A 26220-nucleotide genomic window follows, 5' to 3' on the forward strand; every position below is an offset into this window, starting at 1 on the left:
AGTTCTAGGCCGCAATATTCCATAATGCTTTCAACGCGTTACCGCAGGATTAACCAAGCGACACTCGTGATCTAAGCGGAGTTTGTGCGAGTTGCATAACTTGATTCGCAGCGGGAACTGTTTACTTGACTTTCGCTTTCAGAGATCTCTTATAGGCTGTATTTGCGGGCCTGAATTGCTTCAGACGAGGTTTATAAAGGGATGAGAGAGAGCATCGCCGCGTTATTCAACCGCAAATTTATATCATTACGCACGTGCATTAACCGGCGGTTCCGTGTACAACTTTTGCCTTTGGATGAATATTTTTCATTACTCTACACGTGCCGAGGTTCGTATAAGAGGAATCGGCGGAACCAATTAATCAAGTAGAAAATTGAAATCATTGCATTTTTTCTACTCACTATTGGGTATTTGAAAGTAACGTTGCATCGATTACACATAAGTCTCTGTAGTATTCGAGTTGTATATTTTCGTCTACCTTCTCACACTGCTGTAAATTCTTCAACCCCCCCGCCCTCCCTGTACCACAGTTTTGCACTTGATTTTTACAGCCGCTTTGCAAGCAGTGGCAAAATTCCAAGGAACGAAACGTCGATTAGCATGATGACAAAGGCTGAAAACTTTCGCATCCGTACCGAATGGAAAATTCGACGGTCCGAAGACTGAATGGGTGGACTTGGTAAGATTGTATCGCCCAAAATTCAATGCACATGTATTTTATATTTATATCTGATCACGAGTGGGAAAAATTTATATCACACGAAAAATATAATTAATCGTGTTGCAGATTCACTTCTAGCTGTAACAACTGATATAAATCACAATTGTGATGACTGCGGAATCTCATTTATTTGTAACCTAAGAATATTTTCAATGAAACACACAAAATTGCAATCAAATTATTGTCATTTTACAGATAAAAACCGTTATCACGTAACGAGAAACTATCACTGCAGTGTTTGTTATTAAAAATTATTTTTGTATCTCCAATCCACACCTCCACACAACATACATACGTGGATGATCGATTTCCGTTTTCGAAGCTCTACCGTGGTGTTGCGTCACTACAATAAACAACCTAGAGACCACGTCGCGTGTTTACACGTGGTCGCGACATGGATCTGCTGCACGATCAATCTGGGTGGGTACCAAAGTGATTTCCACTCGTTCCTAAGATACATTTAATCGGGAAGTTTCGAAGTGAATATCGATTGAACATTCCGCTACATGCTTGTCCACAATCTGCAGCATAGAATATTTTCAAAATTCCGTAATAATTTTTGGGTACCGTGACAATGGGTAAAATCATATTCAGATAGTGACACGAACTGAAAAGAATCTTTGTTTCCGAATGATCTTTTTCAAATTTTCATAAGCATGCATCGCCACTGCGATTACGCGAATGACGGTGCAACCCTGACAGACTTTATTAACAAACAAACACTCTCTATTTCGAGATGGAAAACAGAGGCGTCGAGACCGACGTAGATCAACTTAATTTGGCGAACGTCACGCGGAGGTGGGACGTCACTGCACACATGTAAAGCGGTAAAGGAGTGGTTGCAAACCGGAAATAGAAGATTCGGGAATTGCATCGGGCACAGAGTAGAGCATTTCAAGTTCCTTTAACACGTGAAATCTAGTTTTAGACGTTTTCAGTCGTTAGCTCGTTACCGCGGCTCACACATCGGCGCCAGGCCGACGTCGCGGGTCTTCAGGTATAACACCGTCGTGTAGTTGAAAAATGTAAATACGTCAACGGTTGTAGGAGGTATCAGTTATAGAACGTGAAGCCGTCGAGCTCTTCAAAGCGAGATGTATTAGTTAGGATCAAATTGGACCGACCGTGCAACCTGCGAATTGTTTTTCCCAAGGATTACATTGTACGCCGGCGTGATATTAATCTTGAAAAGTCTGATAAAAATACCTATTTGAACTTCGGATGTCTTCGGGCCTAAAATTTATCGGCGATATTCGCTCAAGGACGAAGTAATTCGGCGGGCTATAATTTTTTCCCACCCCGAAGGACGACATGTTGTTGCAAATCTATATAGATACGTTTCGCAAGGCACGTTTCGCAGTTTTGGAAGTAACCCTGACAAAGAATATAACTACGCGCGGGTGGCATATTGGCCGTTGGCCGTTCCCTAGCTGTTTGACAGACTTGAATCTCATCCAGAACGCATTCCTTCGCCTGCGAGAAACAATGGCTGGGAAATATCACGTGTCCCGGCGTCTTCGATGACGTTATAGTCTCGTCATCGCCAACGCAGATGAGGAGACACCCAACGAGATGCTGGAACACGAAAGTTACGCCAGTTCCTCGGTGATGGACTTGCTCGTAACGACAACTTTGCATGCTTTTCAGCCTCACTCGTAGAACGATGGATAAATATAACATGACTTCGGATGTGAAACCCTGTTTTAACGCCGAGGCGTATTTCTTTTCCGAGGGAAATGTTGCCGCATAATGCAGCTGGTCATTGTCATGTCATATTGCAAAGAGTTTGAAAATAAGCTTAGTCGTTTAACGATGAACCTAATTGACGAAATTGGGAACCTAAAAAAAAATCTGTAACCATATTGTTGATACGCGTTATACAATTGCACAATTCCACCCGATAAAAATTAATTAGTTGACGTAATTCTGGAAGAGTATCAACGAAAATACAGTGTAAGTCAGAAATTTATGCCACTCTTATCTTGTTTGTAACACAGAAAATTTCGAAAACACTGCTCGCTCCTGTTTATAATTGAATTTGAGGAATGGATTTTCCGAGTTATAAATCCTCTTTCGCACCGTCGATATAATACTTTTACGTAGGGGAAAAAACAAATTTGAACCGAAAATAGCAGAGTAATAGCCTCTTGACGATATCCTCGTTACAGGCTGTACGTCTCACCGACGTCACTCGAGAAGCGGTTACGAGTGACTGGAAATTTTTAAAGCATTTATTATAAAGCACCTCTGACGTTAAACCGAACGTCAATTCCGCCCCTAAGTTAAATTGAAAAGTTAAATGCACCGAATTCTGATATTCACACTTATTCAACCCTCTTTTCACTCTGTAAAATAATTATCTTTCCTTTCACCTCACTTTTTACAGGATCGCTTTTGGCAAAAAATTAATGTACGAAACTTCATTATCTCACAAAAATGTTAACGACGATAAATGATAGCAGAAAACTGGGATAAATCGTTCAATCGATCACTCGAACAGCATGTATAAAATAGACTTCGTCCCACAGGTTTAGCTTCGAGTAAGAAATTCATTATCGTATGCAACACGGATATATAATAATATTCGGTGGTGTATTAATCCAGTGCAGGGTGAGATATTCCATGATCGACGCTCATTTGCATGCACTTATACCTAATTTAAATGTACACCGAATAAATTTTTATAAATTAAATAGATCAAAGCAGACGGCTCGATGAATTGTCGGGTAGTTCAGCTGTCGTATTGCTCTGTAGCTCGGTCTCCAGATTTCGAACAAGGAGAGGAGTATTAAAATAAAATAAAAGAAAAATGACCGTACGTATAACGCCAGTTGCGGGACATTAAAATAGAACAATTTGTTCTGTAGCGCTTGGCACGAGAACCGCGAGGAAGCCATTTCGCACAATTTCGACGGCACAAAGGATCCGCTTTTCCGGTGCCATCTGAAACCTTGCGGGGATGCCGAAGAACCTTAACTACTTTAATGTTGACGTTACATCTGTCACCGTGATTCGAGGAAAAACCCAAGTCTTAACTCTCGGACATTATTCTGCAAGCGCATCAGCCTTTCTCATCTGTAAACGACAATTCTAGGGAAAAATTTTCCTGACTTGGTGAAATAATTTTTCCGAATGTCACGGAAGAGGTGTATTTTCGATTCAAAGAAATCTCATATGATCCGTATTAAAACTTAAAAGACAAATTTGCCATTTTTCAAAAATCATTTATCACGACACCGACTCGCTTCTACCTGATTCTTCGCTATATTCTGCGAATCGTGAAAAATAGACTTTAAAGTTTAACGCAATCTTTGTACGTCTTGCAGGCTTGCATCAATGCTGTCGTTATATATGTTCCGATTCATTTCTTTTCTTGATGGCTCGTAAAAACCACGCGATGAAGAAAGCTTCGATCCCAGTATATACTGCACTAAGCCACAAAGAACTCTATTCCATCATGCAACTTTTTCTTCATACGGCGGCACTTTCTAATTCATCGAATCCCGCATTCATGGTTCACTTAAATAAAGAGAATCACAGTAGACGATTTTCTCTGTACAACAATCAGAATGAAACGTACTGTTTTGCAAAAATTGTAAAGCACTTTAACGCCTGCCGTTATTCAAAAACCATTGAGCAAAAATTCGAAATGATCCTAATAATATGCAAAAGACATTTTTTTCAATGCAATTTTATACGGTTATTCCCACTGTACTAAATTTTCGGCGACAACAAACAGAAGTGCGTAACCTAGAACAACTTTGCACAAATCGCAATAACATTGCATGAGTTCAACAGATTCTTGTCATTTCAATACAAAATAAAACGTTTAAATCATTGATTTCCTGAGAACAATCTCCAATTTCAGTAGATTGAAGATAACACTACGTTACAAAAAAAAAGGAGTCGAGTACTTTCTTCAAAATATCCTGTTTATTTACTTATACTTATCGCCTAATAAGAATATATACGTATTTTTTTTAACACGTACTATTTTTTAGATCCGGTTCGCTAATAATTATAATTGTGACACCTCAAATATCTCAAAAACAAGACGCGATAGAAACATAAGATATAACCACTGCCCTGTATAGTCTGCGGTCTGACTATGACGGAGTTTTTCTACTGTCTCGCGCTTCGCAAGATTATAATGAGATACTCGCGATTCAACGACGCAAAAACAGTTTTATCGCAAATGAGGAAATATTTCTGAACCTAGACTATTATACAATGCCTGCACGGGTGTGAGAAATCGAGGATAATTATCGAGAGATATAAAAAGCAGGGATTCCATTGTTTATGATTCGAGGAACAAAAGGGGAGAAGAAGAGGCTGCGAAATCCCGCGGTGATGCGACTATTATCGAACACACTGCTGCGAAAAAAGATCAGCGAGGCATTAAAAAGCCTCCACGGCTTGACCAACTGGTGCGAATGACGACATGTTCGCTTTTCCCAGCCACCGGCGTCGCTTCTTCGCATAAGCGATCAGCGTCGCGACGCCCGAGTTGCGGGGGAGGCCATCGGCGTAGGATTAAAGGGGTGGAACAATTTTAACTCGCTCCCAAAAACGCGGCGAATAATTTTTAGTCAACCACGCGGTTCGCCTTGCGTCCTTTCCTTCCTTGCAAATAATTCAAGGAAGCTTCATCAACCGATTATAAAAATGAGATTACAGATTTTTTAGGAAGATATATAAACCTGTCCCTCATATCGATTTCGACGAATTCGTTGCCGAAAATTCAGCTCAAATCGTGATTAACGCAATACATAGCGTAACTCCCGATCGTTATATCCCTGTTATAATTGTAGGAATTATAGGAAGACACGGAGAGCTTTCCGCAAGCTGTCGGGCTTTCGCTTTTTTAGAACAGAATCGACGAGGAGTGAATCAACACGGGATTGAAAACGAATTTGGAACCGTGATCGTAAAATATTGGTGGTGACGCTGGTGCGATTACAAAACAGACGTCGATGGGTATTTCTAGCGTGTCAGCGACCACTGGCCACTGTGCTACTACACTGGCTTCACTTTAGCTTAGAGCTTGGAAACCCGCGAAAACTCCGAGTTCTACAAACTCCCTGAGTCTCGACGGATAAACACACACGGCGTTGTTTGAGTCAACGGAAAACGAAGCATCAGCCATGACACGCTCTGGAAAAGCTGCGGATATTTATCCTATCTTCAAATATCGATTACCAATCGTATTCCAATGCCTTGGATCGATATTTACGAATTACTTATTTATACATCTATACGCTTCCTACTGTACAGTATAATTTCAAGTATCATATCCAATGTCTTGTAAGAACGCAACAAATTGTGTACATTATTTCGTATAAGCTAAAAAGTCACGCAGCGATCATTGTTTTTCAACAACACGGTCAGGTATTAATTCCCGAGCTTTCATATGCTTATGCAACGAATCATTCTTTCGACCAGGTCTCGTAAATTATCATAACGGTAAAGAAGACTGTTTTCGAAACGTGATAACGAAATCATTGCTAAAAAGAGAAAACAGTTTCCTCTTTGGAAATATTAGCGTGGGTTCTCACGGGCGTATTGGACTTTCAGTTTCAACGTCAAAAAAGCAGTTTAGACGCAGCAAAGTGCAGATTATACGACATAGCGAATGCAGATAGAAATGAAGGGGGGAAGAAAAAAATTCTTGGAAACCTCCCAATTACTGCAAATCTATACAACCAGCCGTCCACAAAGACAAAAAAATAACAACATCTGCGAACAATTTCACGATGAAGTGGTATCAACTCTGCCATCGTTATCCGCAAAAATGTTTCCAGTTAGTTAACAGGAGTTGCCTGAAAGAAGTTCGGTCACGTACCTACACGCGTTTTATCTTTAGCGAGGAGTATATGAAAGTAAAAGTTAATCTAGAGCATCAAAACACAGCTGTTGCCTACTCGAACCAGAGAACTGCTCATCTCGAGCCGTTGACGACGATGAGAACTTGCAAAATAGTTGGCCCTAATTTAACAAGACCGCGGAGTAAACCGAGGTGGCGAAAAACTGATTCCGTACCCGCGAAACTCATGTAAAGTGAAGCAAGGTGAGTAAGTTTTGCTTCGTTTTTCTCATTTCTCGCCTCCTGATCGTCAGCTAGAATTACAAGAACAGGAAACTGGCGATTGTTGGACTATTTCCGTCGCACGATAACGGCGTGTGTTTATTTCGACAGGTAATTCTAACGGCCAGCAAGTTGCCGGGAGTTGATTTAATTGGAATGGATTCAACGGCTGTCGGGGCTGAATGCACGAGGCAGATATCTACTCGAGAATTAATATAATCGGTCAGTCAGTCAGAATCCACTTCGGTGGAACAGACTCGGCTATAAATATGTCTTCAAGGACAACGGAAGGACAATCTTCAAATTTTCACGGTATTGATGTTGTACTCGTTGCAGTTTGAACTGCACTCGACACGCATTGGGTAATCCTTTCATCTTCGGCCGCGAATAACATAATCGAGTAGATATATGTACACGTATGTTATATATCGGCGCTTCACGGCGAAATCCCCAGAAAATATGGTGAAACGCAAAAGACAAAAAAAAGGTGCCTGGAAAATTGACGTCCATCCAATACGCGTTTCGAGTTTTGATCGCAACAACTTTAGCTTACAAAAAAGAGGGCGTGGTCCGGCTTTAACGCTTGTCTCGTTTGAATTGCACAATATTTTTTTTCGTCATAGGATGCAGATCTAAATAAATGATTGCCGTGAAGTGGAGTGAAAACTATTTTCAGTCAGGATGAATCGGGGATCTCCTACGAAACAAAAGTTCAGCAAATTAGGTCAGCGCTGTATAAACGCGATGGTACAAGTACAGCTTTTGTCTTATCGGATGTATGCAGATGCATGGAACAGCTGCTGCAATGGATGACTGCAGGCAGTCGGAAAAACCCTGCAATTAAAGTCGCAGACGAGTCGCTACAACTTAAAGACAAAGTAAATGAATTATTTACTTCGGAGCAAGACGAACCGGAAAGAAAAAATTAACTCTACGCTTCGAAGTCGTTTTGTTCGTTTGCGAAAAGTGTCGGTGATGTTGGCGTGTTTTTCCTCAACGAAAATCAGCCCGTTGCCAACAGCCAGCTCTAAAATCGTCTGGCGAGGAGAATGACGCAAAATCTTCGGTAATCGAGAGCGATAGATAGGAGGAGGCAAGTGCGAGGAGGCAAATATATCCTGTACTTCAATTCTCTATCTCGCATTCTTCGATGACGTGGGGTTAACATTTATTCTCCAAAGAGTGAAAAAACAGCGGTCACGTTTCGGCTTAGCTGGAAAGTGATCGTTTCTTATTTCTCTTTATCGCCCTTCAATGCGAGCCAAAATTCTACTCAGCTGCAAATTGTCGAGAGGCAATTACAGACTGATAGAAATATTGTTATGGATTTCTATAGGTTGCGGAGAAAACATGCGGGAAACTTCCCGCGACTCGAAAATCGCACGTGCCACATTAACGCGGGAAAATTTAAATTTGACGCCCTCGAAATTCAAAGGCATCGGTGTAAATATACCTGCGTTACCTAATGTTTAAACGCGGACCGGAAATGCGCCAAATCAAACCCCGAAGAACGGAAACGCGTTGTAAACACATGCGTGAGATCGAAGATCTAGGCGCAGAGGTAATTCTAAACGGGTCAAAATTGACTGCAAAAATTACTCCGTATTGGCATTATAAATTTCAGATCTGATTCTATGTCCGTCTATAAACGCCGTTCATCCGAAACATATAAATTATTTTTACTAAACTAACATCATTCGGCTTGAGAATTAAGTTTCGTTATGATTTTCAAACATCTTTAATGACCAATTGTATTATATACAGCAATTGATGCAGGGAACAGGATCGTTCATTGTTCCCGTAATAAATAAAACGTTTTTGTTATTGTGTCAATTGACGAAAGATTGTAAGAACACTGGTTTTCGTATGATGAAAAAAAAAAGATTACGAAAACTTTCTTTCGCCAATTGTAAAATCCGATGAAAAAATACATCGATTACCAAAATCATCGCGAAATGTACTAATATTACACGTGTCAACAAGAATTGTTCCTTGTTACAGTTTGAATCATCTATTATTCCACGATTATCCGTCAAATTATTCCAACGGTTATAATAAATAAATTAACATCAGAAACACGTGTAAGGTCGGTGGTATAACGTACGTACCCATGGAACGACTTCCCGCGCTTATTATACGTCATTGGAGTAGGATTATCGGTAATATTCTCGTGAATAATAGGGTTTTGCAATTAGATAGATTTGAATCGTCACGACGACGGTACGGAATACGGTAAAAATTCGAAGACAACTTGACCCTGTTTGTCTCTGCCACGCACCCAGATCTCGTATTTCAGATTATACCATCATTATCGTGCTCCGACGACCGACTTACTTCCTGAATTTTGTAGCTTGTGCGAACCGTCTTTCGGCGGGTGGTTGTAACTTCGTACGATTCCTCGACGGTGGGTCCATCCTCCTCGGTGACCTCGACGGCCGGCGTCGAAGGCGTCGAAATGACGGGGGTCAGGGCGTCCATAACTTCCATTTTTGTGTTGCCCGGTGAATTTTCGTTCGTATCACCCTCCAGGGTCGAAAATTTCAGGCTTTTACCCGTGGTAACAGCGGCGAGAGCGCCAAACACCGGGTGACGAAAAGAGGAGCGGCTATAAGGAGTTGGGATGAGTCGGGGAAGCTGATGGAAAAGGGGAAATCCCGGAAAATAGCCGGCGAATAAGGCGAGAAATTATCGCTGATGCAAACTCGAGGCTCGAGAGCGATGCGAGCGGTATTCCCTAAAATTCCGGGACGCGACTCTGCACCGAACGACGCGACTGGCTGAACTAAACCAAACTGCTTCCACTGGCCCTCCAAGCCGTCTTCACAGCGAAAATAGATTTCAGTTTTCCCTTAAGTTACGGCTGCTGTACACGCGTTCCTTGCCGCTTTACGCGACCCGGGACTGACTCTCGTTTCCAGACTCTCTCGCTCTCTCTCTCTCTCTCTCTCTCTGATCGGTCTCGTTTTCTCTCGTCGAATCGGCAGGAGATTCCTTCGAAAAACCAATTGCCACTCGTCGAATTGTGTCAATTCATCCTGTGACACTCGAGAAATATTGCAGCATAGCAAAATTTGATATTTCGAATTGCGCGCTTTCGACAGTTTCGACAGTTTTCACAGACTTCTGTGTCAAAATGCATCAGTTGCACAAACCGTATCTACAATCGAAGAAAGAGGGAATTGACATTCGATCTGATTATACTGAGGTTGAAAATTCTTAGACTGTGATTTGGTACTTCATTCGTAATATTAAAATTAAAACTGGGCGAGTCAACTTTAACGAATTGTGAAAATACAAATGAATTTGGACATGTCCGAATGTATTCGGAAGGAACAAAAGACTGAGTTTCATTTTCTTTCTACAATTACGCGAACGAATGAATATTTCACTCATTTATTGAATTCAGAGGCTAAAACTGCTTTGCGCCGTTATTTTGTACTGAATTTTGAGGAAACCATTCGTCTCAAGTAAAGCAAGATTGACACGAACAATCCAAAATGTAACAAAATGATGGTAGTGGTTTAAGCAAAAATTTTACTGCCCAAGAGTAGAAGAAAAATGTATTTTTAATTAATCTTTGTATTAAAAATGTACTGCAAATGCATAAAAAAAAGACTCAGAAAAATCTTGACACTGAGTAACAATGTTGGATAAATTCACTTGCAGCGTCTGTATGTGGCTTTCTCCTTCAGAACGTACGGCGATGAAAATTCGAATTTCTGAACCCATCAAAATTTTCATGGGTGATTACACATAATGAGAGGAGCTTGCACGATTTTTTTCGATTTTTTTTTCGTTCATGTGTTTTTCAGATATGAATTTTTGAACTTTTTTCTTCATAAATTCACAACTTCTTGGAAAATTTACCAAATGACATGAAAAAAATCGTGGAAGATCCTCTCGTTAGGTGTAATAACCCATAAAAATTTTGATGGAATCAAAAATTCGAATTTTTGTCGCGCACGTCCTAACGGAGAAATTCACGTATACATCGTTAGAAAAAAAATAAATGTGTGAGCTTCGGTTGATTAATTTTTGCAGCAAAAAAAGAGAGGAAAGATTTCAACTTCATTATTTTATAAGTGTACGAATGGGATTCGATTTCTGGTTTAGACCAATCATGTGTCTCGAGTATTAGGTAAAATTCCAGATAAGGTCTAATCTCGTATATGAGTTTGAAAAAACTGTCATCTGTAGTGTTAACAGGAAAATCTCAATCACTTTGACCGGCCTCAAACCTTCAGTTTCCGCATTTTTTTCCGGGCAGCTATGCATTATCTTTATGTATATAATTCTTTGGTGCGTCTGTTAGCGATCGTGTAAGTACTGAACGATTTTACTGATTGAAGTCATATTCATACAATATATTTATATCGTTAAGTCGATGGTTCATAGCCATGCTAAGGTCCGATAAATGGCGATTGTTAAATTGTTTAACATAATGTCAACACATTATGGCGCATCTACCGGAACGGACCGGACAACGTTTGCCGTGCCAGCTAGTACCTACATAAAATAACCGAGAGTGAAGAATCTCTGTAAATTGGAAGTAGCGATTTTTATATTACTCATCTTCCCGCACTAATTGCATAAAAGAAAATAAATCAGCAAGACGGAGGAATTTTTTTTAGTGTGTTCCTTTAATTAGTGAAAGTGTCTTTTCTTAGTAAGTAAAAAAAGTAACTCGTAGCGCAATTACGATCAATCTATTATAATACAATTACAAAAATATGACAATGAACAAAGTGTAGAAGCGCGTTAGATTATACATCTAATAAATTACTTAAATATCGTAGGTGTATTATGCAAGTACAGTACGTATGTAAAGTACAATTACACACAGTCGGAACGATCCTGTTCCATGTTTTGTGTCACAGCGCTGAAAATGTACACAATATTACATTTTGTATACAGTAAAACCAGTCTCATTCCGGATCAAGATTTACAATTATGGTTTCAAAAATGAGCAAGCAGGGACAATATTGTAGGGGGAACAATTCTTTCTAAAAGGCACATTAGTAGAAAATATCTAGTGACTCCACGACTTCATTTTTTTTTCTCTTTCAACTAAAATCGATATGAAAAAATTGGACTGCACAGTAAGTGCAAGAAATAAAGCAATTCGCAAACTTGAGTTTAAATCACTGGAACACATTTGTCACTTTTGATGTGAATATTATACTAATTTGAGCATACCGAATAAGACCCCCGACACTTGATCATATCCAAATAGATAAATGCGCGCAGTAACCGATTCATTACGAGATTCCATACCTTCCTCTGTTTATTTCTAGCATATTTGAAAACTAGCATCAGCACGGGGAACAAAGTCGTAATGACAAAGTCGTAGTCAATAGACATGGTCGAAAATTTTCCTTATCCTGAAATAAGCTACGAACGGGTGAAGCAAGTCTGATGAGGGCCCTAATTTTTTGACGAGATGTTCAACGATATTTACTCGTGCCAACATTTCCCTTCATTTAACGTCATGAAGGCCAAGAATTCCATTTCACGCTGAAGAGCTTCCTACCATATTTTCCTTACCATTAAATGTAGAAAATGGATTTGCAAAAACAACGGTATAATTGATTACCGTCAACAAAATTCGCTTTCCAAATTTTGATCCAGTAGAATATGTCAAGTAAAATAAAATATTTTCATCAATAGGAGTCTGTCTAATTAAAGAGATACGCGATTCACGTAAGCAGTGATATATCTGGAAAATTTCATTACGTATTTAACAACAGCAAATGATCTGATATGATTACTGTTCTCTTTTGGCAAGGAGATATCTGGACAATAATCCAACTACCATCTCCCACTTAGCTGCATGATGTAAATAAAGTATCAAAACGTTATTTTAAATAGAAGAAACGTGCCTGGCATGATCAGGCAAACAAGAAATATATTCGTACGTGAGAGTATCTCACCAAAATGTTATTTGTGCAAACATTTTTCAAGCGTCAGCGTTTTATCGGCTCGCCTGAAATCTCAGTAATATTACATTCGTGCGTTTTTGTATAGTTTGGCATTTGCGAGACGTATTACATACTGTTAGCGCCAGTTAGTGTTTCAGAATTAAAAAAATTTTGATCTCACTCGCACTTGAACGATTTTCAATTTGCCATCATTCGGTACATTATCATTTTGTACAATAACATTTTGTAACTAGAAAAATGCGCTTGTTGAAATGGCACAGAAATGTAAGTTTCATGACTTTTATCACCAAATACGTTTTCGGCAGCGATTCCAGATTTTGTCGAAGACAAGCTTTTCAGGGTGCGAGTGCGAGCGAAATCCAAAATTTTTTTATTGCGAAATACTCTAGTGGCTATCAATTATTGAACTTCAAAATTTATAGCTGTAGGCTTTTGGTTTCTGTAAGCTGAATGTTTCAAAAGCTGTGTATCGCAAAACTCGCCAATACTTTCAATTGACAACGTGATATTTTATTCGGATATCAAACCCCTGCACCATATTCATAGATTATGTAATCTGTGCGATGAACACATTGGATGCATTTTAAGCATATAAGCACAGCGGAATTCTGATAATGACGGAAGTTGTTATTCAATGATAATCAATTGTATAAGCGCATGTTGCATCAGCAAATAGGATGAATCATTCGACAGCCTATTAGTCCTGTAGTTTCTCCGATACGTTAAGCCCCTTCAATTCTTCGGGCGAGTATACACCTTTCTCTGTAACTATGCCTGTGATCAATGCAGCTGGTGTTACGTCAAACGCCGGATTCCAGCATTGTATACCCGCAGCAGCAACTCGCTGATCGTTTATGTGCGTCATCTCTCTTTCCGGTCTTTCTTCAATGATGATACGATCGCCGTTGGGAATGGTAAAGTCGATGGAGGTGAAAGGAGCGGCGACATAAAATGGCACACTGTGGTAATTTGCGACAACTGCGATCTGAAAAAAATTACCATGGTTCTCGAACTGACTAGGCATCGAAGGATTTGTATTAAGAGCCGGTGTAATTAGCTGAAGAAAAAAAAGAATAAGCCAGATAGAATCACAGGATTAAAAAAACGTCGGAGAATTTTTTATTTTACTTGATAAGTTCCTATTTTATTCGCTGTATCGCCGTTCGCCGCAACTCTATCGGCACCGACAATAACTGCAGATATAGTTCTGGACTTCATCAATGCCGCCACCATGTCGTCGCATATCAAAGTAGCAGGCATTTTCTCGTGAACTAACTCGTAAGCAGTCAGTCGTGCACCTTGATTATACGGCCTCGTTTCGGTGCAATAAACTTGTTCTGTAACAAACAAAGAACTCGGTAATAATAACAGTGATTTGTTTAAGTCACGCGCATTGGGATGTGTTAAGAAAACAATAAAAATAAAATTTTCTACATCGCAATTCAAGCACTTACCTTTGTTGAGTACACTGTGATATGCACACAGAAAAGACGAGTCAAGTATACTTGAACGATAAATAAGATAAGACATGAAAAATAAGCTTCTTTAGTAGCAATAGTATCAGGGGTTCGAATCGAAACGAATACGTAAGACCATCAACATAAAGCAATACAATAATCGAATCGTAGATGAAACAAATGTATTTTATTATAAAATAATGTGAATACCTGGTTTCTCAGTAAAGTAATGGTGATATTAGTCGCTAAAGAAAAGTGGTTTCTAGTTGATTAATCGTACAAGTAAATATTCTTTATGATTCAAGAGTAAATAAGAAGATATGAGTAAATAAGAAGGCCTTACCGAGTTTTTTATCTGCATGCAATGTTCTAATAACACCTAAGGCTGTGCCGTATCCCGCAGTGGCAAGGCTGCCAGTATTACAATGGGTGAGAACCCTCACCAAACTATCTCCTGCCCCGTTGTTCAGAATTGCTTGCGCTCCATGACGTCCAATTGCTTTGTTGTCAGCAATGTCCTTTTCCAACATCGCGTCTATTGCTTTTAGGAACCTATTCAATGTTCATTTTTTTTTGTTTCTTTTTGCCTTTTACATTCGCCATGTGTATAAAAGAGACACACACACACATATGTTTTGAATTTTGTATGTCACTAGAATGGCAACAATGGCGCCGCTACGTCATTATTATAACAATAATCATGTGTGTCGAAAATTAAAATTGTGCGAGTTAACTAAAACTTCTACTTTCAAACAATACTGCCTGAATTTCATCCAAACATCACAAAACAGCACGTCTTTGAAAACCAAACAATTTTATAACTAAGCAAGATAGGAGTCAGCTTTGTTAGATAAAGAGTGACGAACTATGATTAGCCAATTTAATTCTTCGCGCAGAGCATTTGGCATGGTCAATTTCTAACATTTAATGAAAATAAACACCTAGTGATGTTCAAAATTTGATGGAATAATCAATTTGGAATTTCTCTAACAAACCTACAGTAATACCAAATAGAAAAACAATTCCTTTTTTCCTATTCATTCTTGTTTAATTATTGCGAAACAAGGGATTAACATGTATTGACCAAAAAACTCAAAGAATGCCAGATTATCAAAGACGAAGTTGAAATGTTTGTAAATTTGAATACGGTCCAAAGTGCAGGATTATCAAAATTTTATCTGCGGTGTCAAAGTCGAGTTTGTTAACCAAGAAAATTGAAAGAGTAAGATGACATGCGTAACAAAGTTTGCCTGGGTTGAATCAACTTTTGAAAGATAAAGTAAAAGGATTGGTTGCCACGGTCTGATAACTTATCTTTATTGACATCCAGGTGAAAAGTTAATTAATCTGCAATTAGCAATCACCAATCGACACAAACGATTCATAATCAGCATCAATTCCTTAAATCTATGTTTCAGCCATAATTCAACCATTACAGCAAGTGATTCGGTAAAAAGCATTGACGAACCTAGTTTTTAATTAGTTAAGGTGCAATCGGCAAGCTTGTCTATAAATTTGTATTCAATCAAGCAGATAAAAATGAAAAATTCCATACCTCTCTTTCATGTCTGCAGGAGACACAGAATCATCCTTGCTAAGTTGATTGGAAAGTGTGATCAGATCTTCGGCAGCTATTTTCATGTTCACTGCAGTCGGTCTTGCAGATACCAAGTAATTCAGTTTTCCCTCAATTTCTTGACGGAGACTCTTTTTATCTGTGAAAACCTCAGGCTGAATCTCCACAGCCAAACTAAGGCATCCAACGATAGCAATTGCAGGTGCTCCCCGCACCTGAAAAAATATTATATATAAACCTCTGCTCAATCCATGATCATCACGCTACAACACATGCTAAATTTTATGTGTACAGTTAGAGCTAAGACTATTACTAGTTTTTACATTCTTGAGCTAAGTTTGTCTGAGCAAAAATACTGTGATGATGGAAAATACTTTAACAAGTCGATTTAAAAAATTAAATAAATAATAATGCGACTACCAAACTAATACAAGACTAATGGAACTCAAGTCTAGGCTTAGAATATTATCCACGTATTATAATCTGATAAAAAGTCTTAAAAGTCGTGGTCCTCTTAATGTGTTTATAATAGTATCTTTGGATGTATTCGATGTGTATAAAAACCTTCAAAATCATTTGCTGAATAGGCCAAAACCAACATGTTTAACTGCTCAATCATGACCGGAATACATTGGTGAGACAATCATGTCGAAGCTGATAAATATGATACATGGAAAGTTTCGGTGGTTCGTGATATAAAGCAGGGATTAACGGATGGAAGAAATCGGTTATTATTGTAAATACAGAGCAAAGATTACTCTTTTAATATTGAAACATGTGCCGACAGAACTGAGGATAACTCCGGCGTATAATCTGCGTTATGCAATTGATCGGCGGACACGTTTGACAACAAATAAACGCGACGTCAGTACGTGCGTTACCTGCATTTTGTTGATAACCTTCCAGCCGTCTTCGACACCCTTGACAGCGACGTACTTTGAGATTACCGGGAGTAAAATTTGATCCAAAATCTCCAGCTTTCCGTCTTCCCATTTTATTGCTCTAAGCGTCATCCCGGGAAAATATTGTGAAATGTTAGGTTAGGACTGAAGCGTAATACGTTTGGCGATCGAACTCACATACAAATTATTATTCCGTAATAACTGCATCTACGGTATTTTTCAGCGGAATAGAGCTAATAAACTCGCGGCGCGGTTCACGTGCACAGATAAGGACCCAACTATTCGTAGATAGACAGACCTAACTTAACCAGACTTCGTTAGATAAACACGTGATTACTGTCTGATTTCTGTCAACGCTGAGACGAATGCGGCAATACAACGATAACTTCAGTGCGTGAGCTTCGCGAAGCTTGCAGCAGCTGTCGCGGCAAGCCGATACCGAAGCTCCCTTCGTTTCAACTTTATGTTGGATACGAAGTTTGAAGTTTTAAGACAGTAGAATCTGAATTCCGAACGCATTTTCTCAACGCTAAAATCGATTTTTGTTTTGATCGTCTAACAATGATGGTTGAATTTCTGTGAGGTTTATTTGTATGAAAATATGATTTCCCTTCAGCTCACATGGAATAAATTCGACAGACTAAGCGACTGATCATGAGACAAGAGATCAGTTTTGCCTATTTTCCCATTAAATTAATTCATAATGGAACATGGGAGATAATGGAACACTACTGAAAACCGAATGATCCGAATTTAGCCAACATTGAAAATGAATCATTGGTTCTGAATGAAGCGGTTTCATAACATTTCAAAACTGGGGCATATAACCAACTGCCCTAATATTCTGTTAGGTGTAGAATTATAACGTGAAAATTTAAATCTTACGTACAGCTTAACGTATCTTTCAATATTGTGTAATTATACAGAAGTGAACAAATAATGTACGTATAAAATTAGGTTATTTAGAAAAAGTAATATATTGAACATCTTTAGAAATACAAGTCTTGTTGAAAAATACCAAGGAGCCTAAAATCATTAAATTTATATATCATACGTATAACATAATATGGCAAAATTTGTATAAAACTACCAAATTAATAGTGATAACAGTAATGCATAAAAATACATTTATCTAGAAATAACAGGAATATTCGAAATACTCAGATCGATAACGTACACTACATATCACCCAAATCCAGCAACTTTCCCTAAGTGGGGATAAACCGAATTGGACTAAACAATTCAATGGTGGAATAGACGAAGTTTGGTGTGTGCCATAGTGATTTTGTGATCGTCACAAGCCTTAATCACAACTTCATCATTGGTGGAACCAGCTGGACTAGCAATGTATCGAACACCGCTCTGTAATAAAATAAATTTAGCAATAAAAATAGTTCGTTACAATACGGTAACGATTAGAAATGAAAGCAGATAACTGAGAATTTTCAATTCTCTACTAACCAATCTGGCTCGGTCAACGTTATCCCTGAAAGGAAAGAAGGCATCGCTACTAAGAGCAACACCATCCAATTTTTTAGCCCAATCTGATCGTTCCTTTTCAGTGAACTGTTCTGGAACCACTGCGTAAACAGCAGCCCAACTTTCTCGGTCCATATCTTTTCCAATTGATCCATTTACGTAGTTATCTATGGCATTTGAAATTTCTGCCCTTTTTACCCCCTTTTTAAATTTCATTCCCGTAACCTTAGGGTGCTGACGAAGCCACCTTAAAATGAAATGTTTTCAACTTAAAAGTCAAACAAATGCAAATTTCTTTTTGTGGGACAGTTAACTAAGGTCGTTTCAGTTCACTGCGACATACCCAATGTAAATCAACAACTTACCAGTTATCAGCCTTGTCACCCGCGAGTCTTGTGCAATGTATTCTAGATTGCTGTCCAGCGCCAATACCAATTATCTGTCCGTCTCGTGCATAGCATACAGAATTACTTTGAGTGTATTTGAGAGCTATGGTTGCTACAATCAAATCTCGGATGGCTCCTTCTGGTAAATCTTTTTGCTGTGTTACGATGTTGGTAAATAGATTTTTGTCAATGACCGCATCGTTACGCTTCTGTTCCATGGTAAGACCATAGAGAATTTTGCGTTCCACAGGAGCTGGTGTGTAGTCTGGATCTATTTGTAGAACACAGTAGCCGCCATTTTTCTTTTTTTTCAACAGTTCAAGTGCCTCTGGTGTATAACCAGGAGCAATAATGCCATCAGATACTTCGCTGCAATGGAAAATAATGATTAAATAACCTGGAACTAAATTTCACTTACAAATTCCAATTAAGATTGAAATTCTACATTGAAATCTGATCATGAAAACTATGTGAATACTGCTAATTCTTACCGTGAAATAATCCTGGCAGTAATGACATCACAAGGGTCTGACAAGGCAACAAAATCTCCAAAGCTAGACATTCTATCCGCTCCTCTAGCTCTAGCATACGCACAAGCTAGCGGAGTCAATTTATCCAACAAATCTTCGACTTGGCATAATTTTGCTTGGTCGGCATCTAGTGAGACACCGACTGCTGCACCAGCTGGGCTAACATGTTTGAATGAAGTTGCAGCCGGTAAATTGAGCGCAGCTTTAAGTTCTTTGACCAACTGATAACCATTTAAGGCATCGCAAAGATTTATGAATCCGGGTGAACCATTAACAACTGTCAACGGAAGCTTTTCTAGAGTAGTGAAAAGCTGCGCTGGTTTTTGGTGGGGATTCATGCCATAGCGAAGTGTAAGCTGAGATTTTCCTGCACTGTACTCTTTACGGAAGTAATCAGAAATGGTATTATCATACTCAGCTGTGTGGGTGAATGCCTTGAGAGCCAAGGACTGTCTGCAATTTCAAAATAAATATATGTTAGGGTCATGCTATTGGACGTTAAACAACCTTTAACACCTTTAGCTGGTAAAATTTCAAGTTAAAAGTGGTAAAACTTAAATAATGAATATCAATGACTGGTAAGACTTGTGCTGTGATCGTTTTTCACGTGATCGACTAATTACTAAGTACAAAAATATATGATACAGCATAATATAAGCATAAGTCTAGGGCATTCTGAAGTTTAAAGCAAGTAAATAACAACACAATTAAAACCCAATAAGATATAAAAATGAAAGCTTGAATACCTAGTAACAAGAGAAGTATCTCTGTCAGAGGAGCTTTCCAATTCTTTGATAACCTTATTATAATCAACAGGGTCACAGATAACGGTGACTCTTGCATGATTTTTAGCGGCAGCCCTTAGCAAAGTCACACCACCGATATCAATATTTTCTACAGCATCAGCAACAATGACGTCAGGCTTAGTTATGGTCTTCATAAATGGATAAAGATTGCATACTACAATGTTTATCATCTCATAATTTTGCTTTTTCAGATCAGCTTGATCTGAATCACTCAAGCGAGACAAAATACCTATAAATGCATAGTAATAAAATGATAATATTAAAAAGCACGTACAAAATTTTCACTGGGTTCAGTTTAACCTAAATGATTATATAACTCTGTTCATTCATGAGATATTGTAATCGGAAAGGCACCATCCTTTGCATGATTCGTACATCTTGGTGTTCGACATTACAATTAAATAATAAAGTGACTATATAGAACATATCAAAGCCAAAGAGATTGGAAAAAACACATAGATTAATGACCATTAAATTCAATGACTATTGGTGAAGCATATTGAATTCAGTAACATTCATTCAGGCTAAATTTGTGAATCATTTACCACACGTTATCATTGTTAATAATCTAAAGATTATTAAATCGTACCTGCATGAACCGCGGGATGAAGAGTTTTAACTCGTCCGCCAAGCATTTCAGGAGCTCCCGTGATGTCTGATACATCTTTAACTGGTAGGCCAGTGTCTCTCAGAGATTTGGCGGTACCTCCGGATGCGACTAGTACAAAGCCCAAGTCACATAGTTTTTTACCAAAAGGTAATAAGTCCGTCTTATCAGACACACTCAACAAAGCTGCAACAAAATACACAATATTAATAACAGTTTGGTGCCTACGTTTTACCTCAGGCACAATCGCAATAAACGATAATAAACTGATGTGGATGCAAGAAAATAAAAGAAACAACTATCATCATAATTTATCCATATCAATTATTAGTTTGAAGGGGAGGATATCCAGTACATTACCAAATACATAAATACAACAGTGAGTTTGCGGGCTGCGGAATAAAATATATTACATATATTCTAAGTTCGTATCTTCGTAAAGGGAAAATGCATGTGCCGATACAAAGGTAAAGTTAACCCACATCTCGGGAACCGGTGTAAGTTCCACAAAGAATTTTGAGCAATAAGAATGCTGGTAAATATAAATAAAGTTAATTGAAATGTGTAGCAGAATGATTCTCACCAAGCTTTCCACTCATATTTACGGTAGTTAGGAGTCTTCAGTCTTCGAAAACACAACCGAAATATGCTTGAACGGGTACGAGATTGATTTCAATGGAGTCAGACACGCGTGCCGTATGTATGGTTCGATAGGCAACAAGTGTATGACCCTGAAGCGGATCCCTGCATTTATAGCCTCAATCCCGCCAATTGTTATTTAGCTCGTTCAACCGAGTGCGTCAAAGGACTTATCTCACGGTCTGCGGGGGTCCAGGGTCAAAAGTTATCGGACATTGAAGCGCTGTGCATTTTATAAACATCTCTGGAACAAAAATATATTTGCCAGGCCGGTTATAAGACATTTATTCAAATATCCCATTATGCTGGGAGCGCTCATATTTGTAACACGAATATTACGTCATCGTAAATAATGTGCTTTCATACAACCAATAGAATAACATAGCGACCTTTCCGTTTGTCCTTAAAGGTATTTAACAGTCAATCATAGAAACATAGAACGTTTCATTTTGAACATTTTGAATCTCGTTGACAACATAAGGTGTACCCGTACTGATCTGTTATAATCGTCGATGTCGGTAAGTTGTCATTCAGTTTTTGCGGCAGGTCAATCCCCGCTTTTTTCAATGGGACAATGGATATCACTGAAAGATATGCTCCAAGTTCATAAAAGAAAAACTTCCGAACTCTCAACATATTCTTCAGTCAACGTCTCAACGCTTTTCACCACGCACGCGCCTTGTGCGCACACGCGGACACGCGTGTCAACGCGTGTCATGCAATCGCGGCCGTGTGGCAGTAGTACGAACACAATTACCAATCCCGAAATGAATTTCCAGCGGGAATAATGATTATGCCAATCGTAAATTGGATGGAGCGGTGTTTGTCGAACTGAAATCTTATCGGGAACGCCGAACAAAGAAAAGTTACATAACTTTGCGAGTATTGCTAAACCAGTTTTACTCGAATTCCATCCATTCCTATAGTAATATTTGGTGAATTCTTGGATAAAGAATTCTGCCTGGAAACAAGTTTTCTATTTACTTATATTCGGAACACAATCGTAGTAGATAAATAGGAAACTGACACAATGGTAATGTTTCGTTGACCTAAAAATCCACCTCACCCGCCAGTCTATTTTAGACAAATACTTATCTTCATTTCATTTTAGATGTCCAACATAACCTTTCGGTTGAGTAAAACTACCGCGACTAGGAGCGCGGGTTGGTTCAACGCAAGGATTATGTCAATTCACAGTTCAGGTATGAATGGATACCGCTAAAATTTTTGCAACAATCATTCACGTGTCAAGTGTCATACGGTGGATGAAACTAACTGTTCAACCATTAAGTAATACGAGATTGTCACTTCAAATTATAAGAAATGAGACTCTGCAATCAGGTCATGGAAATATATGTGCAACTATTTTTTGAACAATCCAATTGAATTATTGCGATATTTATTCAAACAAAACAATCATTTTTACTTATTGCGGGAACACGATAGTTTGGAATTTTCTGATCGTAATTTTTCTTTATTTCAAAGAATCCGAGCTGTTATTATATAAACATGTAATGCAAATTCAATTCAAGGCAGATCTAGAACAATAGGGTGGCTATTGAAGCTCCAATATATGTATAAAATCCATAAATTAAAGAATTTGTTGAGAAACCGCATAAATATAGTGTAATAGTTCACCACATTTAGAACTTCATTCTTTTTTTTGTAAAACATTACATCTGGAAGACAAATTTACGGTTGCCTCAAAACTTTAGAAAACATTAAAACTTTTCCATTCATAGGCAATTCTTATTGCATGATTGTGAACAGAAAAATAACTTTCAATTATAGAAAATCTTCAAAATTCGTGATATCATCAATATCGTCAATTTTGTTTTTGTAATAATGCAAATATGCAGTCTATAAATATGGTTCAAACATTTGCAATAATACAAGTTTTGCCAGTCACAATTCTAATACTCTGTATGTTACTAATTCACTACATATACCAAATATAAGTAACCTTTGGTATAAACAACTAACACTCAGGGCCTTCATCCACCACCTGTTACCAAACGAGCAACTTGAATTCCAGCAACACTTGCGGAAAAAGGAGAAATACCATCTGATTCTCTCAATGAAAATGACGTTCTCATAGAAAATGTGAGCTTGATAATTTGAAACTATGTATTGAAAAATGAAAACATATGCCAATTCTATACCGTTTTATATCTTTAGATCAAGGACAGCGGTATTCTAACTCTGAATCGCCCGAAGGTTTTGAATGCCCTGAACTTGTCAATGGTGCGTAAAATATATCCAGCTCTGAAGGAATGGGAAGCATCAAAAAACTTAGTAATTGTAAAAGCAACTGGTGAGAAGGCTTTCTGTGCTGGTGGTGATGTTAAAACACTCGCCTTAGCTTTAAATAACTCTGGTGGTAAGAAAGTCGGACAAGAATTCTTTCGTGCTGAGTACACGTAAGTACTACTGAAATTAGCATTGTCTGCTTTTTGACAATTCTATGACATATTTCCAGCATCGGAGCAAACTGCAAATACTAAAGTTATCTTGTAAGAAATCAAATAGTAAGAATTCATTAGTAAATAACATAATATAAGTACACAGGGTACAAGATAAGAATACTCGATGATCTAAACAAGGATTGTATTTCCCGTGCAGAGAAAAGCTCACTGTAAAATTGAAATACATCTTTTTACAGACTGAACCACCTTATTGGGACTTACAAACGACCATACATAGCTTTAATAAATGGTATAACCATGGGAGGTGGCGTTGGCTTGTCTGTACATGGCAAATACAGAATAGCCACCGAAAACACGTTGTTTGCAATGCCTGAAACCGCCATAGGTTTGGTACCAGATGTGGGTGGTACTTTCTTCCTTCCCAGATTGAGTGGAAAGCTAGGATGTTACTTGGGCCTAACTGGCCATCGTCTCAAAGGTGAGACATTGCTAATTTATTTCTTTTTTTCTCGTAATTGGACTAAATTATTTTACTGATGGTCTAGGTACTGATGTTCTTGCGGCAGGCATAGCGACTCACTACGTTCCATCTGAAAGACTTGGAGATTTAACAAATGAATTACTAGAATCAAATGGCAACAATATTAGTGAAATCATAAAAAAGTATCAACCAGACAATTTCAATCCTGAATTTAGTTTGCAGCCATATTTAAAACAAATAGATAAATGTTTCTCCGCTCCAAACGTGCAGGAAATAATACAAAGGTGAATATCGATGAAAATAATTAAATTCTAGTACTAAGTATACAGTGAAATGTATTCTTAATACCACCTCCTAATAATTGTTGTTTTGATTTGTAATAAATTTATACTTCCAGGCTTGAATCAGATGGATCTGATTGGGCAGTCAACGCAATTAAGTTATTGAAACAAATGTCTCCTACGTCACTTACAGTCACACTTCAGGCTATAGAAAAAGGATCTCAACTCTCACTGAAAGAATGCTTAGAGATGGAGTTTAGGCTAGTATCCGCAGCTCTAACAAAGGATGGTGACTATTACGAAGGTGATTGGCTGCAGTTTGATTAAATTGTTGTTACATGGTAACGTGGATACTAGAGTTATGTGAATAAAAGTTTTGTTTTATAGGTGTTAGAGCTCTTTTAGTTGATAAAGACAAGAAACCAATGTGGAAACCAGCACAATTGAGTGAAATTTCACAAAAGGCAATAGAAGCACGATTTGCAAAACTACCTGACGAAGAGGAATTGAAACTTTGATAATACGCTACTGGGGAAAGTGTATCCATAAACACGTGGCTCGAAAACATTGCCATTTTTATAATTTTATAAGTTGTGAAACGTTGAATGTGAAACTTTATTGTTAGTCAATACTGTTTGTTGCTACCATTGAAATGGATGTGGTGATTCCTGAAAAGCTTACACATATATAAAGCTTATATATATAGCTTATAGCATTACCGATAAAAAAAAAGTATGTTGTATAATTTTAGGAGACGTAATTTGAACAACCTGGTTTCTGATGACTGTTCCAAGTACTCACATTACTAATAATTCATTAAAACATTATATAAAAATTCAGCGAACTGTTTTATTTTTCATGTAAAAACCAACGAACAGAACAATTTCAATTAATATTACTAGTAATAGCATTTAAATTTACACTCAGATCGAGTCTGAATGCGTATTTTTCATATATCCATTGTTAAACCATGTTACCAAGAAATAAAAAATTGGAACTGAACAAAATGATAATACATTCAAATTATAGACATGTGAATTGGTTACAAGTAAGCGATTGTTTCTGATAATAATTTCAATTTCTACAATTAAGTAGAAAATAATTAAGTTCATTCATTCCTCTATCTACATATCGGAGATCACGGTGTGTTACGTTGCATTTTTAATGCTACCAATGGAACTCTAACGAAATTGACAATACAATCACAACACAGTGATCTCGCCTGGCACTGTGCAAGCTACGTATGTATGCATAGAATAATGACAAATTATTTACATCAGGGTTACATCAAGATTACACCGGGTCCGATAGAAAAACGAAAATAAATTATTCAATCTGGAGAAAAAATGATAACAAACGGTACTAAAGAATTGATTGAAGGCTGAGTTTCATGAATTGCTAACTATACATTATCGTTGAAAGAAAGCGGTATTAATGATAAAACTGCGCGTAGTACATAATAAGTGGAATTCGAAAGTGAAGATTTGAGGCAGGCAAATTTCGATAACTATAGTACAATCGATAATTTCAAAAGCATTACTAGTTACCACATTGTGTTATCATTTCAAAAATTTAACCTTTTGATCCTCAACTATCAATTTTCACTTTTAGCAATTGGTACATTTTTATTCATAAGGCCATACGATTACTATAGTTTTATACCTATACATGTACTGAAAAAATTAATCACCTAATTACATGCATCGAAAATATTATGACATAAAATAAACTCGATGCAATTGTGCAAGGTTTTATCGCTGAAGTCTAAACGATCGGAATACAGTTGGCAGAATAGTAAATTAGAGTGTGTATTTCTCGTTTCTTCGGCACTTTTCCTGATGCATTCATCACTACCTTACCATCAGGATCTCTCCGAGCGGGCTTTCCGAAGTAGTCAAGGTGACT

At 37.9% G+C, this 26220-nt stretch overlaps 4 protein-coding genes across 16 annotated transcripts in view; 1 reads left to right on the forward strand and 3 right to left on the reverse strand.

The window, feature by feature from the left end:
* The window catches only part of LOC124301702 (tropomodulin), a 73614-nt gene extending 64019 nt beyond the window's left edge, over positions 1-9595 (reverse strand). For 4 of the 7 annotated variants that reach the window (XR_006907541.1, XM_046757084.1, XM_046757087.1 and 1 more), the window contains exon 1: positions 9141-9593. Coding sequence is in view for 5 of the 7 variants with exons in the window: in XM_046757084.1 (XP_046613040.1) it covers positions 9141-9293 (153 nt within the window). In the remaining 2 variants the exon portion in view is untranslated. Of the gene's footprint in view, positions 1-9140 lie in introns of all 7 variants that reach the window. The other 3 variants (XR_006907542.1, XM_046757089.1, XM_046757081.1) reach the window with 2 other exon arrangements.
* Positions 9596-11490: 1895 nt separating this feature from the next.
* LOC124300205 (methylthioribose-1-phosphate isomerase) lies at positions 11491-17052 on the reverse strand. Of its 4 annotated transcripts, XM_046754009.1 has the most exons (6): positions 16862-17052; positions 16660-16780; positions 15758-15993; positions 14546-14754; positions 13874-14082; positions 11491-13730 (listed from the first exon to the last, which is right to left on the reverse strand). In XM_046754009.1, the coding sequence occupies exons 1-6, from the start codon at positions 16885-16887 to the stop codon at positions 13443-13445; spliced, it is 1089 nt and encodes a 362-aa protein (XP_046609965.1). In that variant the 5' UTR covers positions 16888-17052; the 3' UTR covers positions 11491-13442. The 4 variants fall into 4 exon arrangements, with proteins under 4 accessions (XP_046609965.1, XP_046609967.1, XP_046609966.1 ...); XM_046754011.1 differs by lacking the exon at positions 16660-16780 and having other exon boundaries at positions 16858-17052; XM_046754010.1 differs by having other exon boundaries at positions 16660-17049.
* Positions 17053-17633: 581 nt separating this feature from the next.
* LOC124300198 (bifunctional purine biosynthesis protein ATIC) lies at positions 17634-21242 on the reverse strand. Its single transcript, XM_046753971.1, has 7 exons — positions 21072-21242; positions 20471-20674; positions 19822-20110; positions 19037-19528; positions 18525-18914; positions 18142-18406; positions 17634-18042 (listed from the first exon to the last, which is right to left on the reverse strand). Exons 1-7 carry the CDS (start codon positions 21085-21087, stop codon positions 17923-17925), a joined length of 1776 nt encoding a protein of 591 aa, XP_046609927.1. The 5' UTR covers positions 21088-21242; the 3' UTR covers positions 17634-17922.
* A 241-nt stretch (positions 21243-21483) lies between these two features.
* On the forward strand, positions 21484-25646 carry LOC124300203 (3-hydroxyisobutyryl-CoA hydrolase, mitochondrial). 4 transcript variants are annotated; one of them, XM_046754007.1, is made up of 9 exons: positions 21484-21645; positions 21773-21993; positions 22239-22329; positions 23163-23230; positions 23306-23547; positions 23790-24031; positions 24099-24318; positions 24432-24619; positions 24703-25646. In XM_046754007.1, exons 3-9 carry the CDS (start codon positions 22239-22241, stop codon positions 24831-24833), a joined length of 1182 nt encoding a protein of 393 aa, XP_046609963.1. In that variant the 5' UTR covers positions 21484-21645; positions 21773-21993; the 3' UTR covers positions 24834-25646. The 4 variants fall into 4 exon arrangements, with proteins under 4 accessions (XP_046609963.1, XP_046609961.1, XP_046609962.1 ...); XM_046754005.1 differs by lacking the exon at positions 21773-21993 and having other exon boundaries at positions 21549-21645; XM_046754006.1 differs by lacking the exons at positions 21484-21645; positions 21773-21993 and adding an exon at positions 22002-22160.
* Positions 25647-26220: the final 574 nt, after the last annotated feature.

Source organism: Neodiprion virginianus, chromosome 3, assembly GCF_021901495.1.
Source record: "Neodiprion virginianus isolate iyNeoVirg1 chromosome 3, iyNeoVirg1.1, whole genome shotgun sequence".
NCBI lineage: Eukaryota > Metazoa > Arthropoda > Insecta > Hymenoptera > Diprionidae > Neodiprion > Neodiprion virginianus.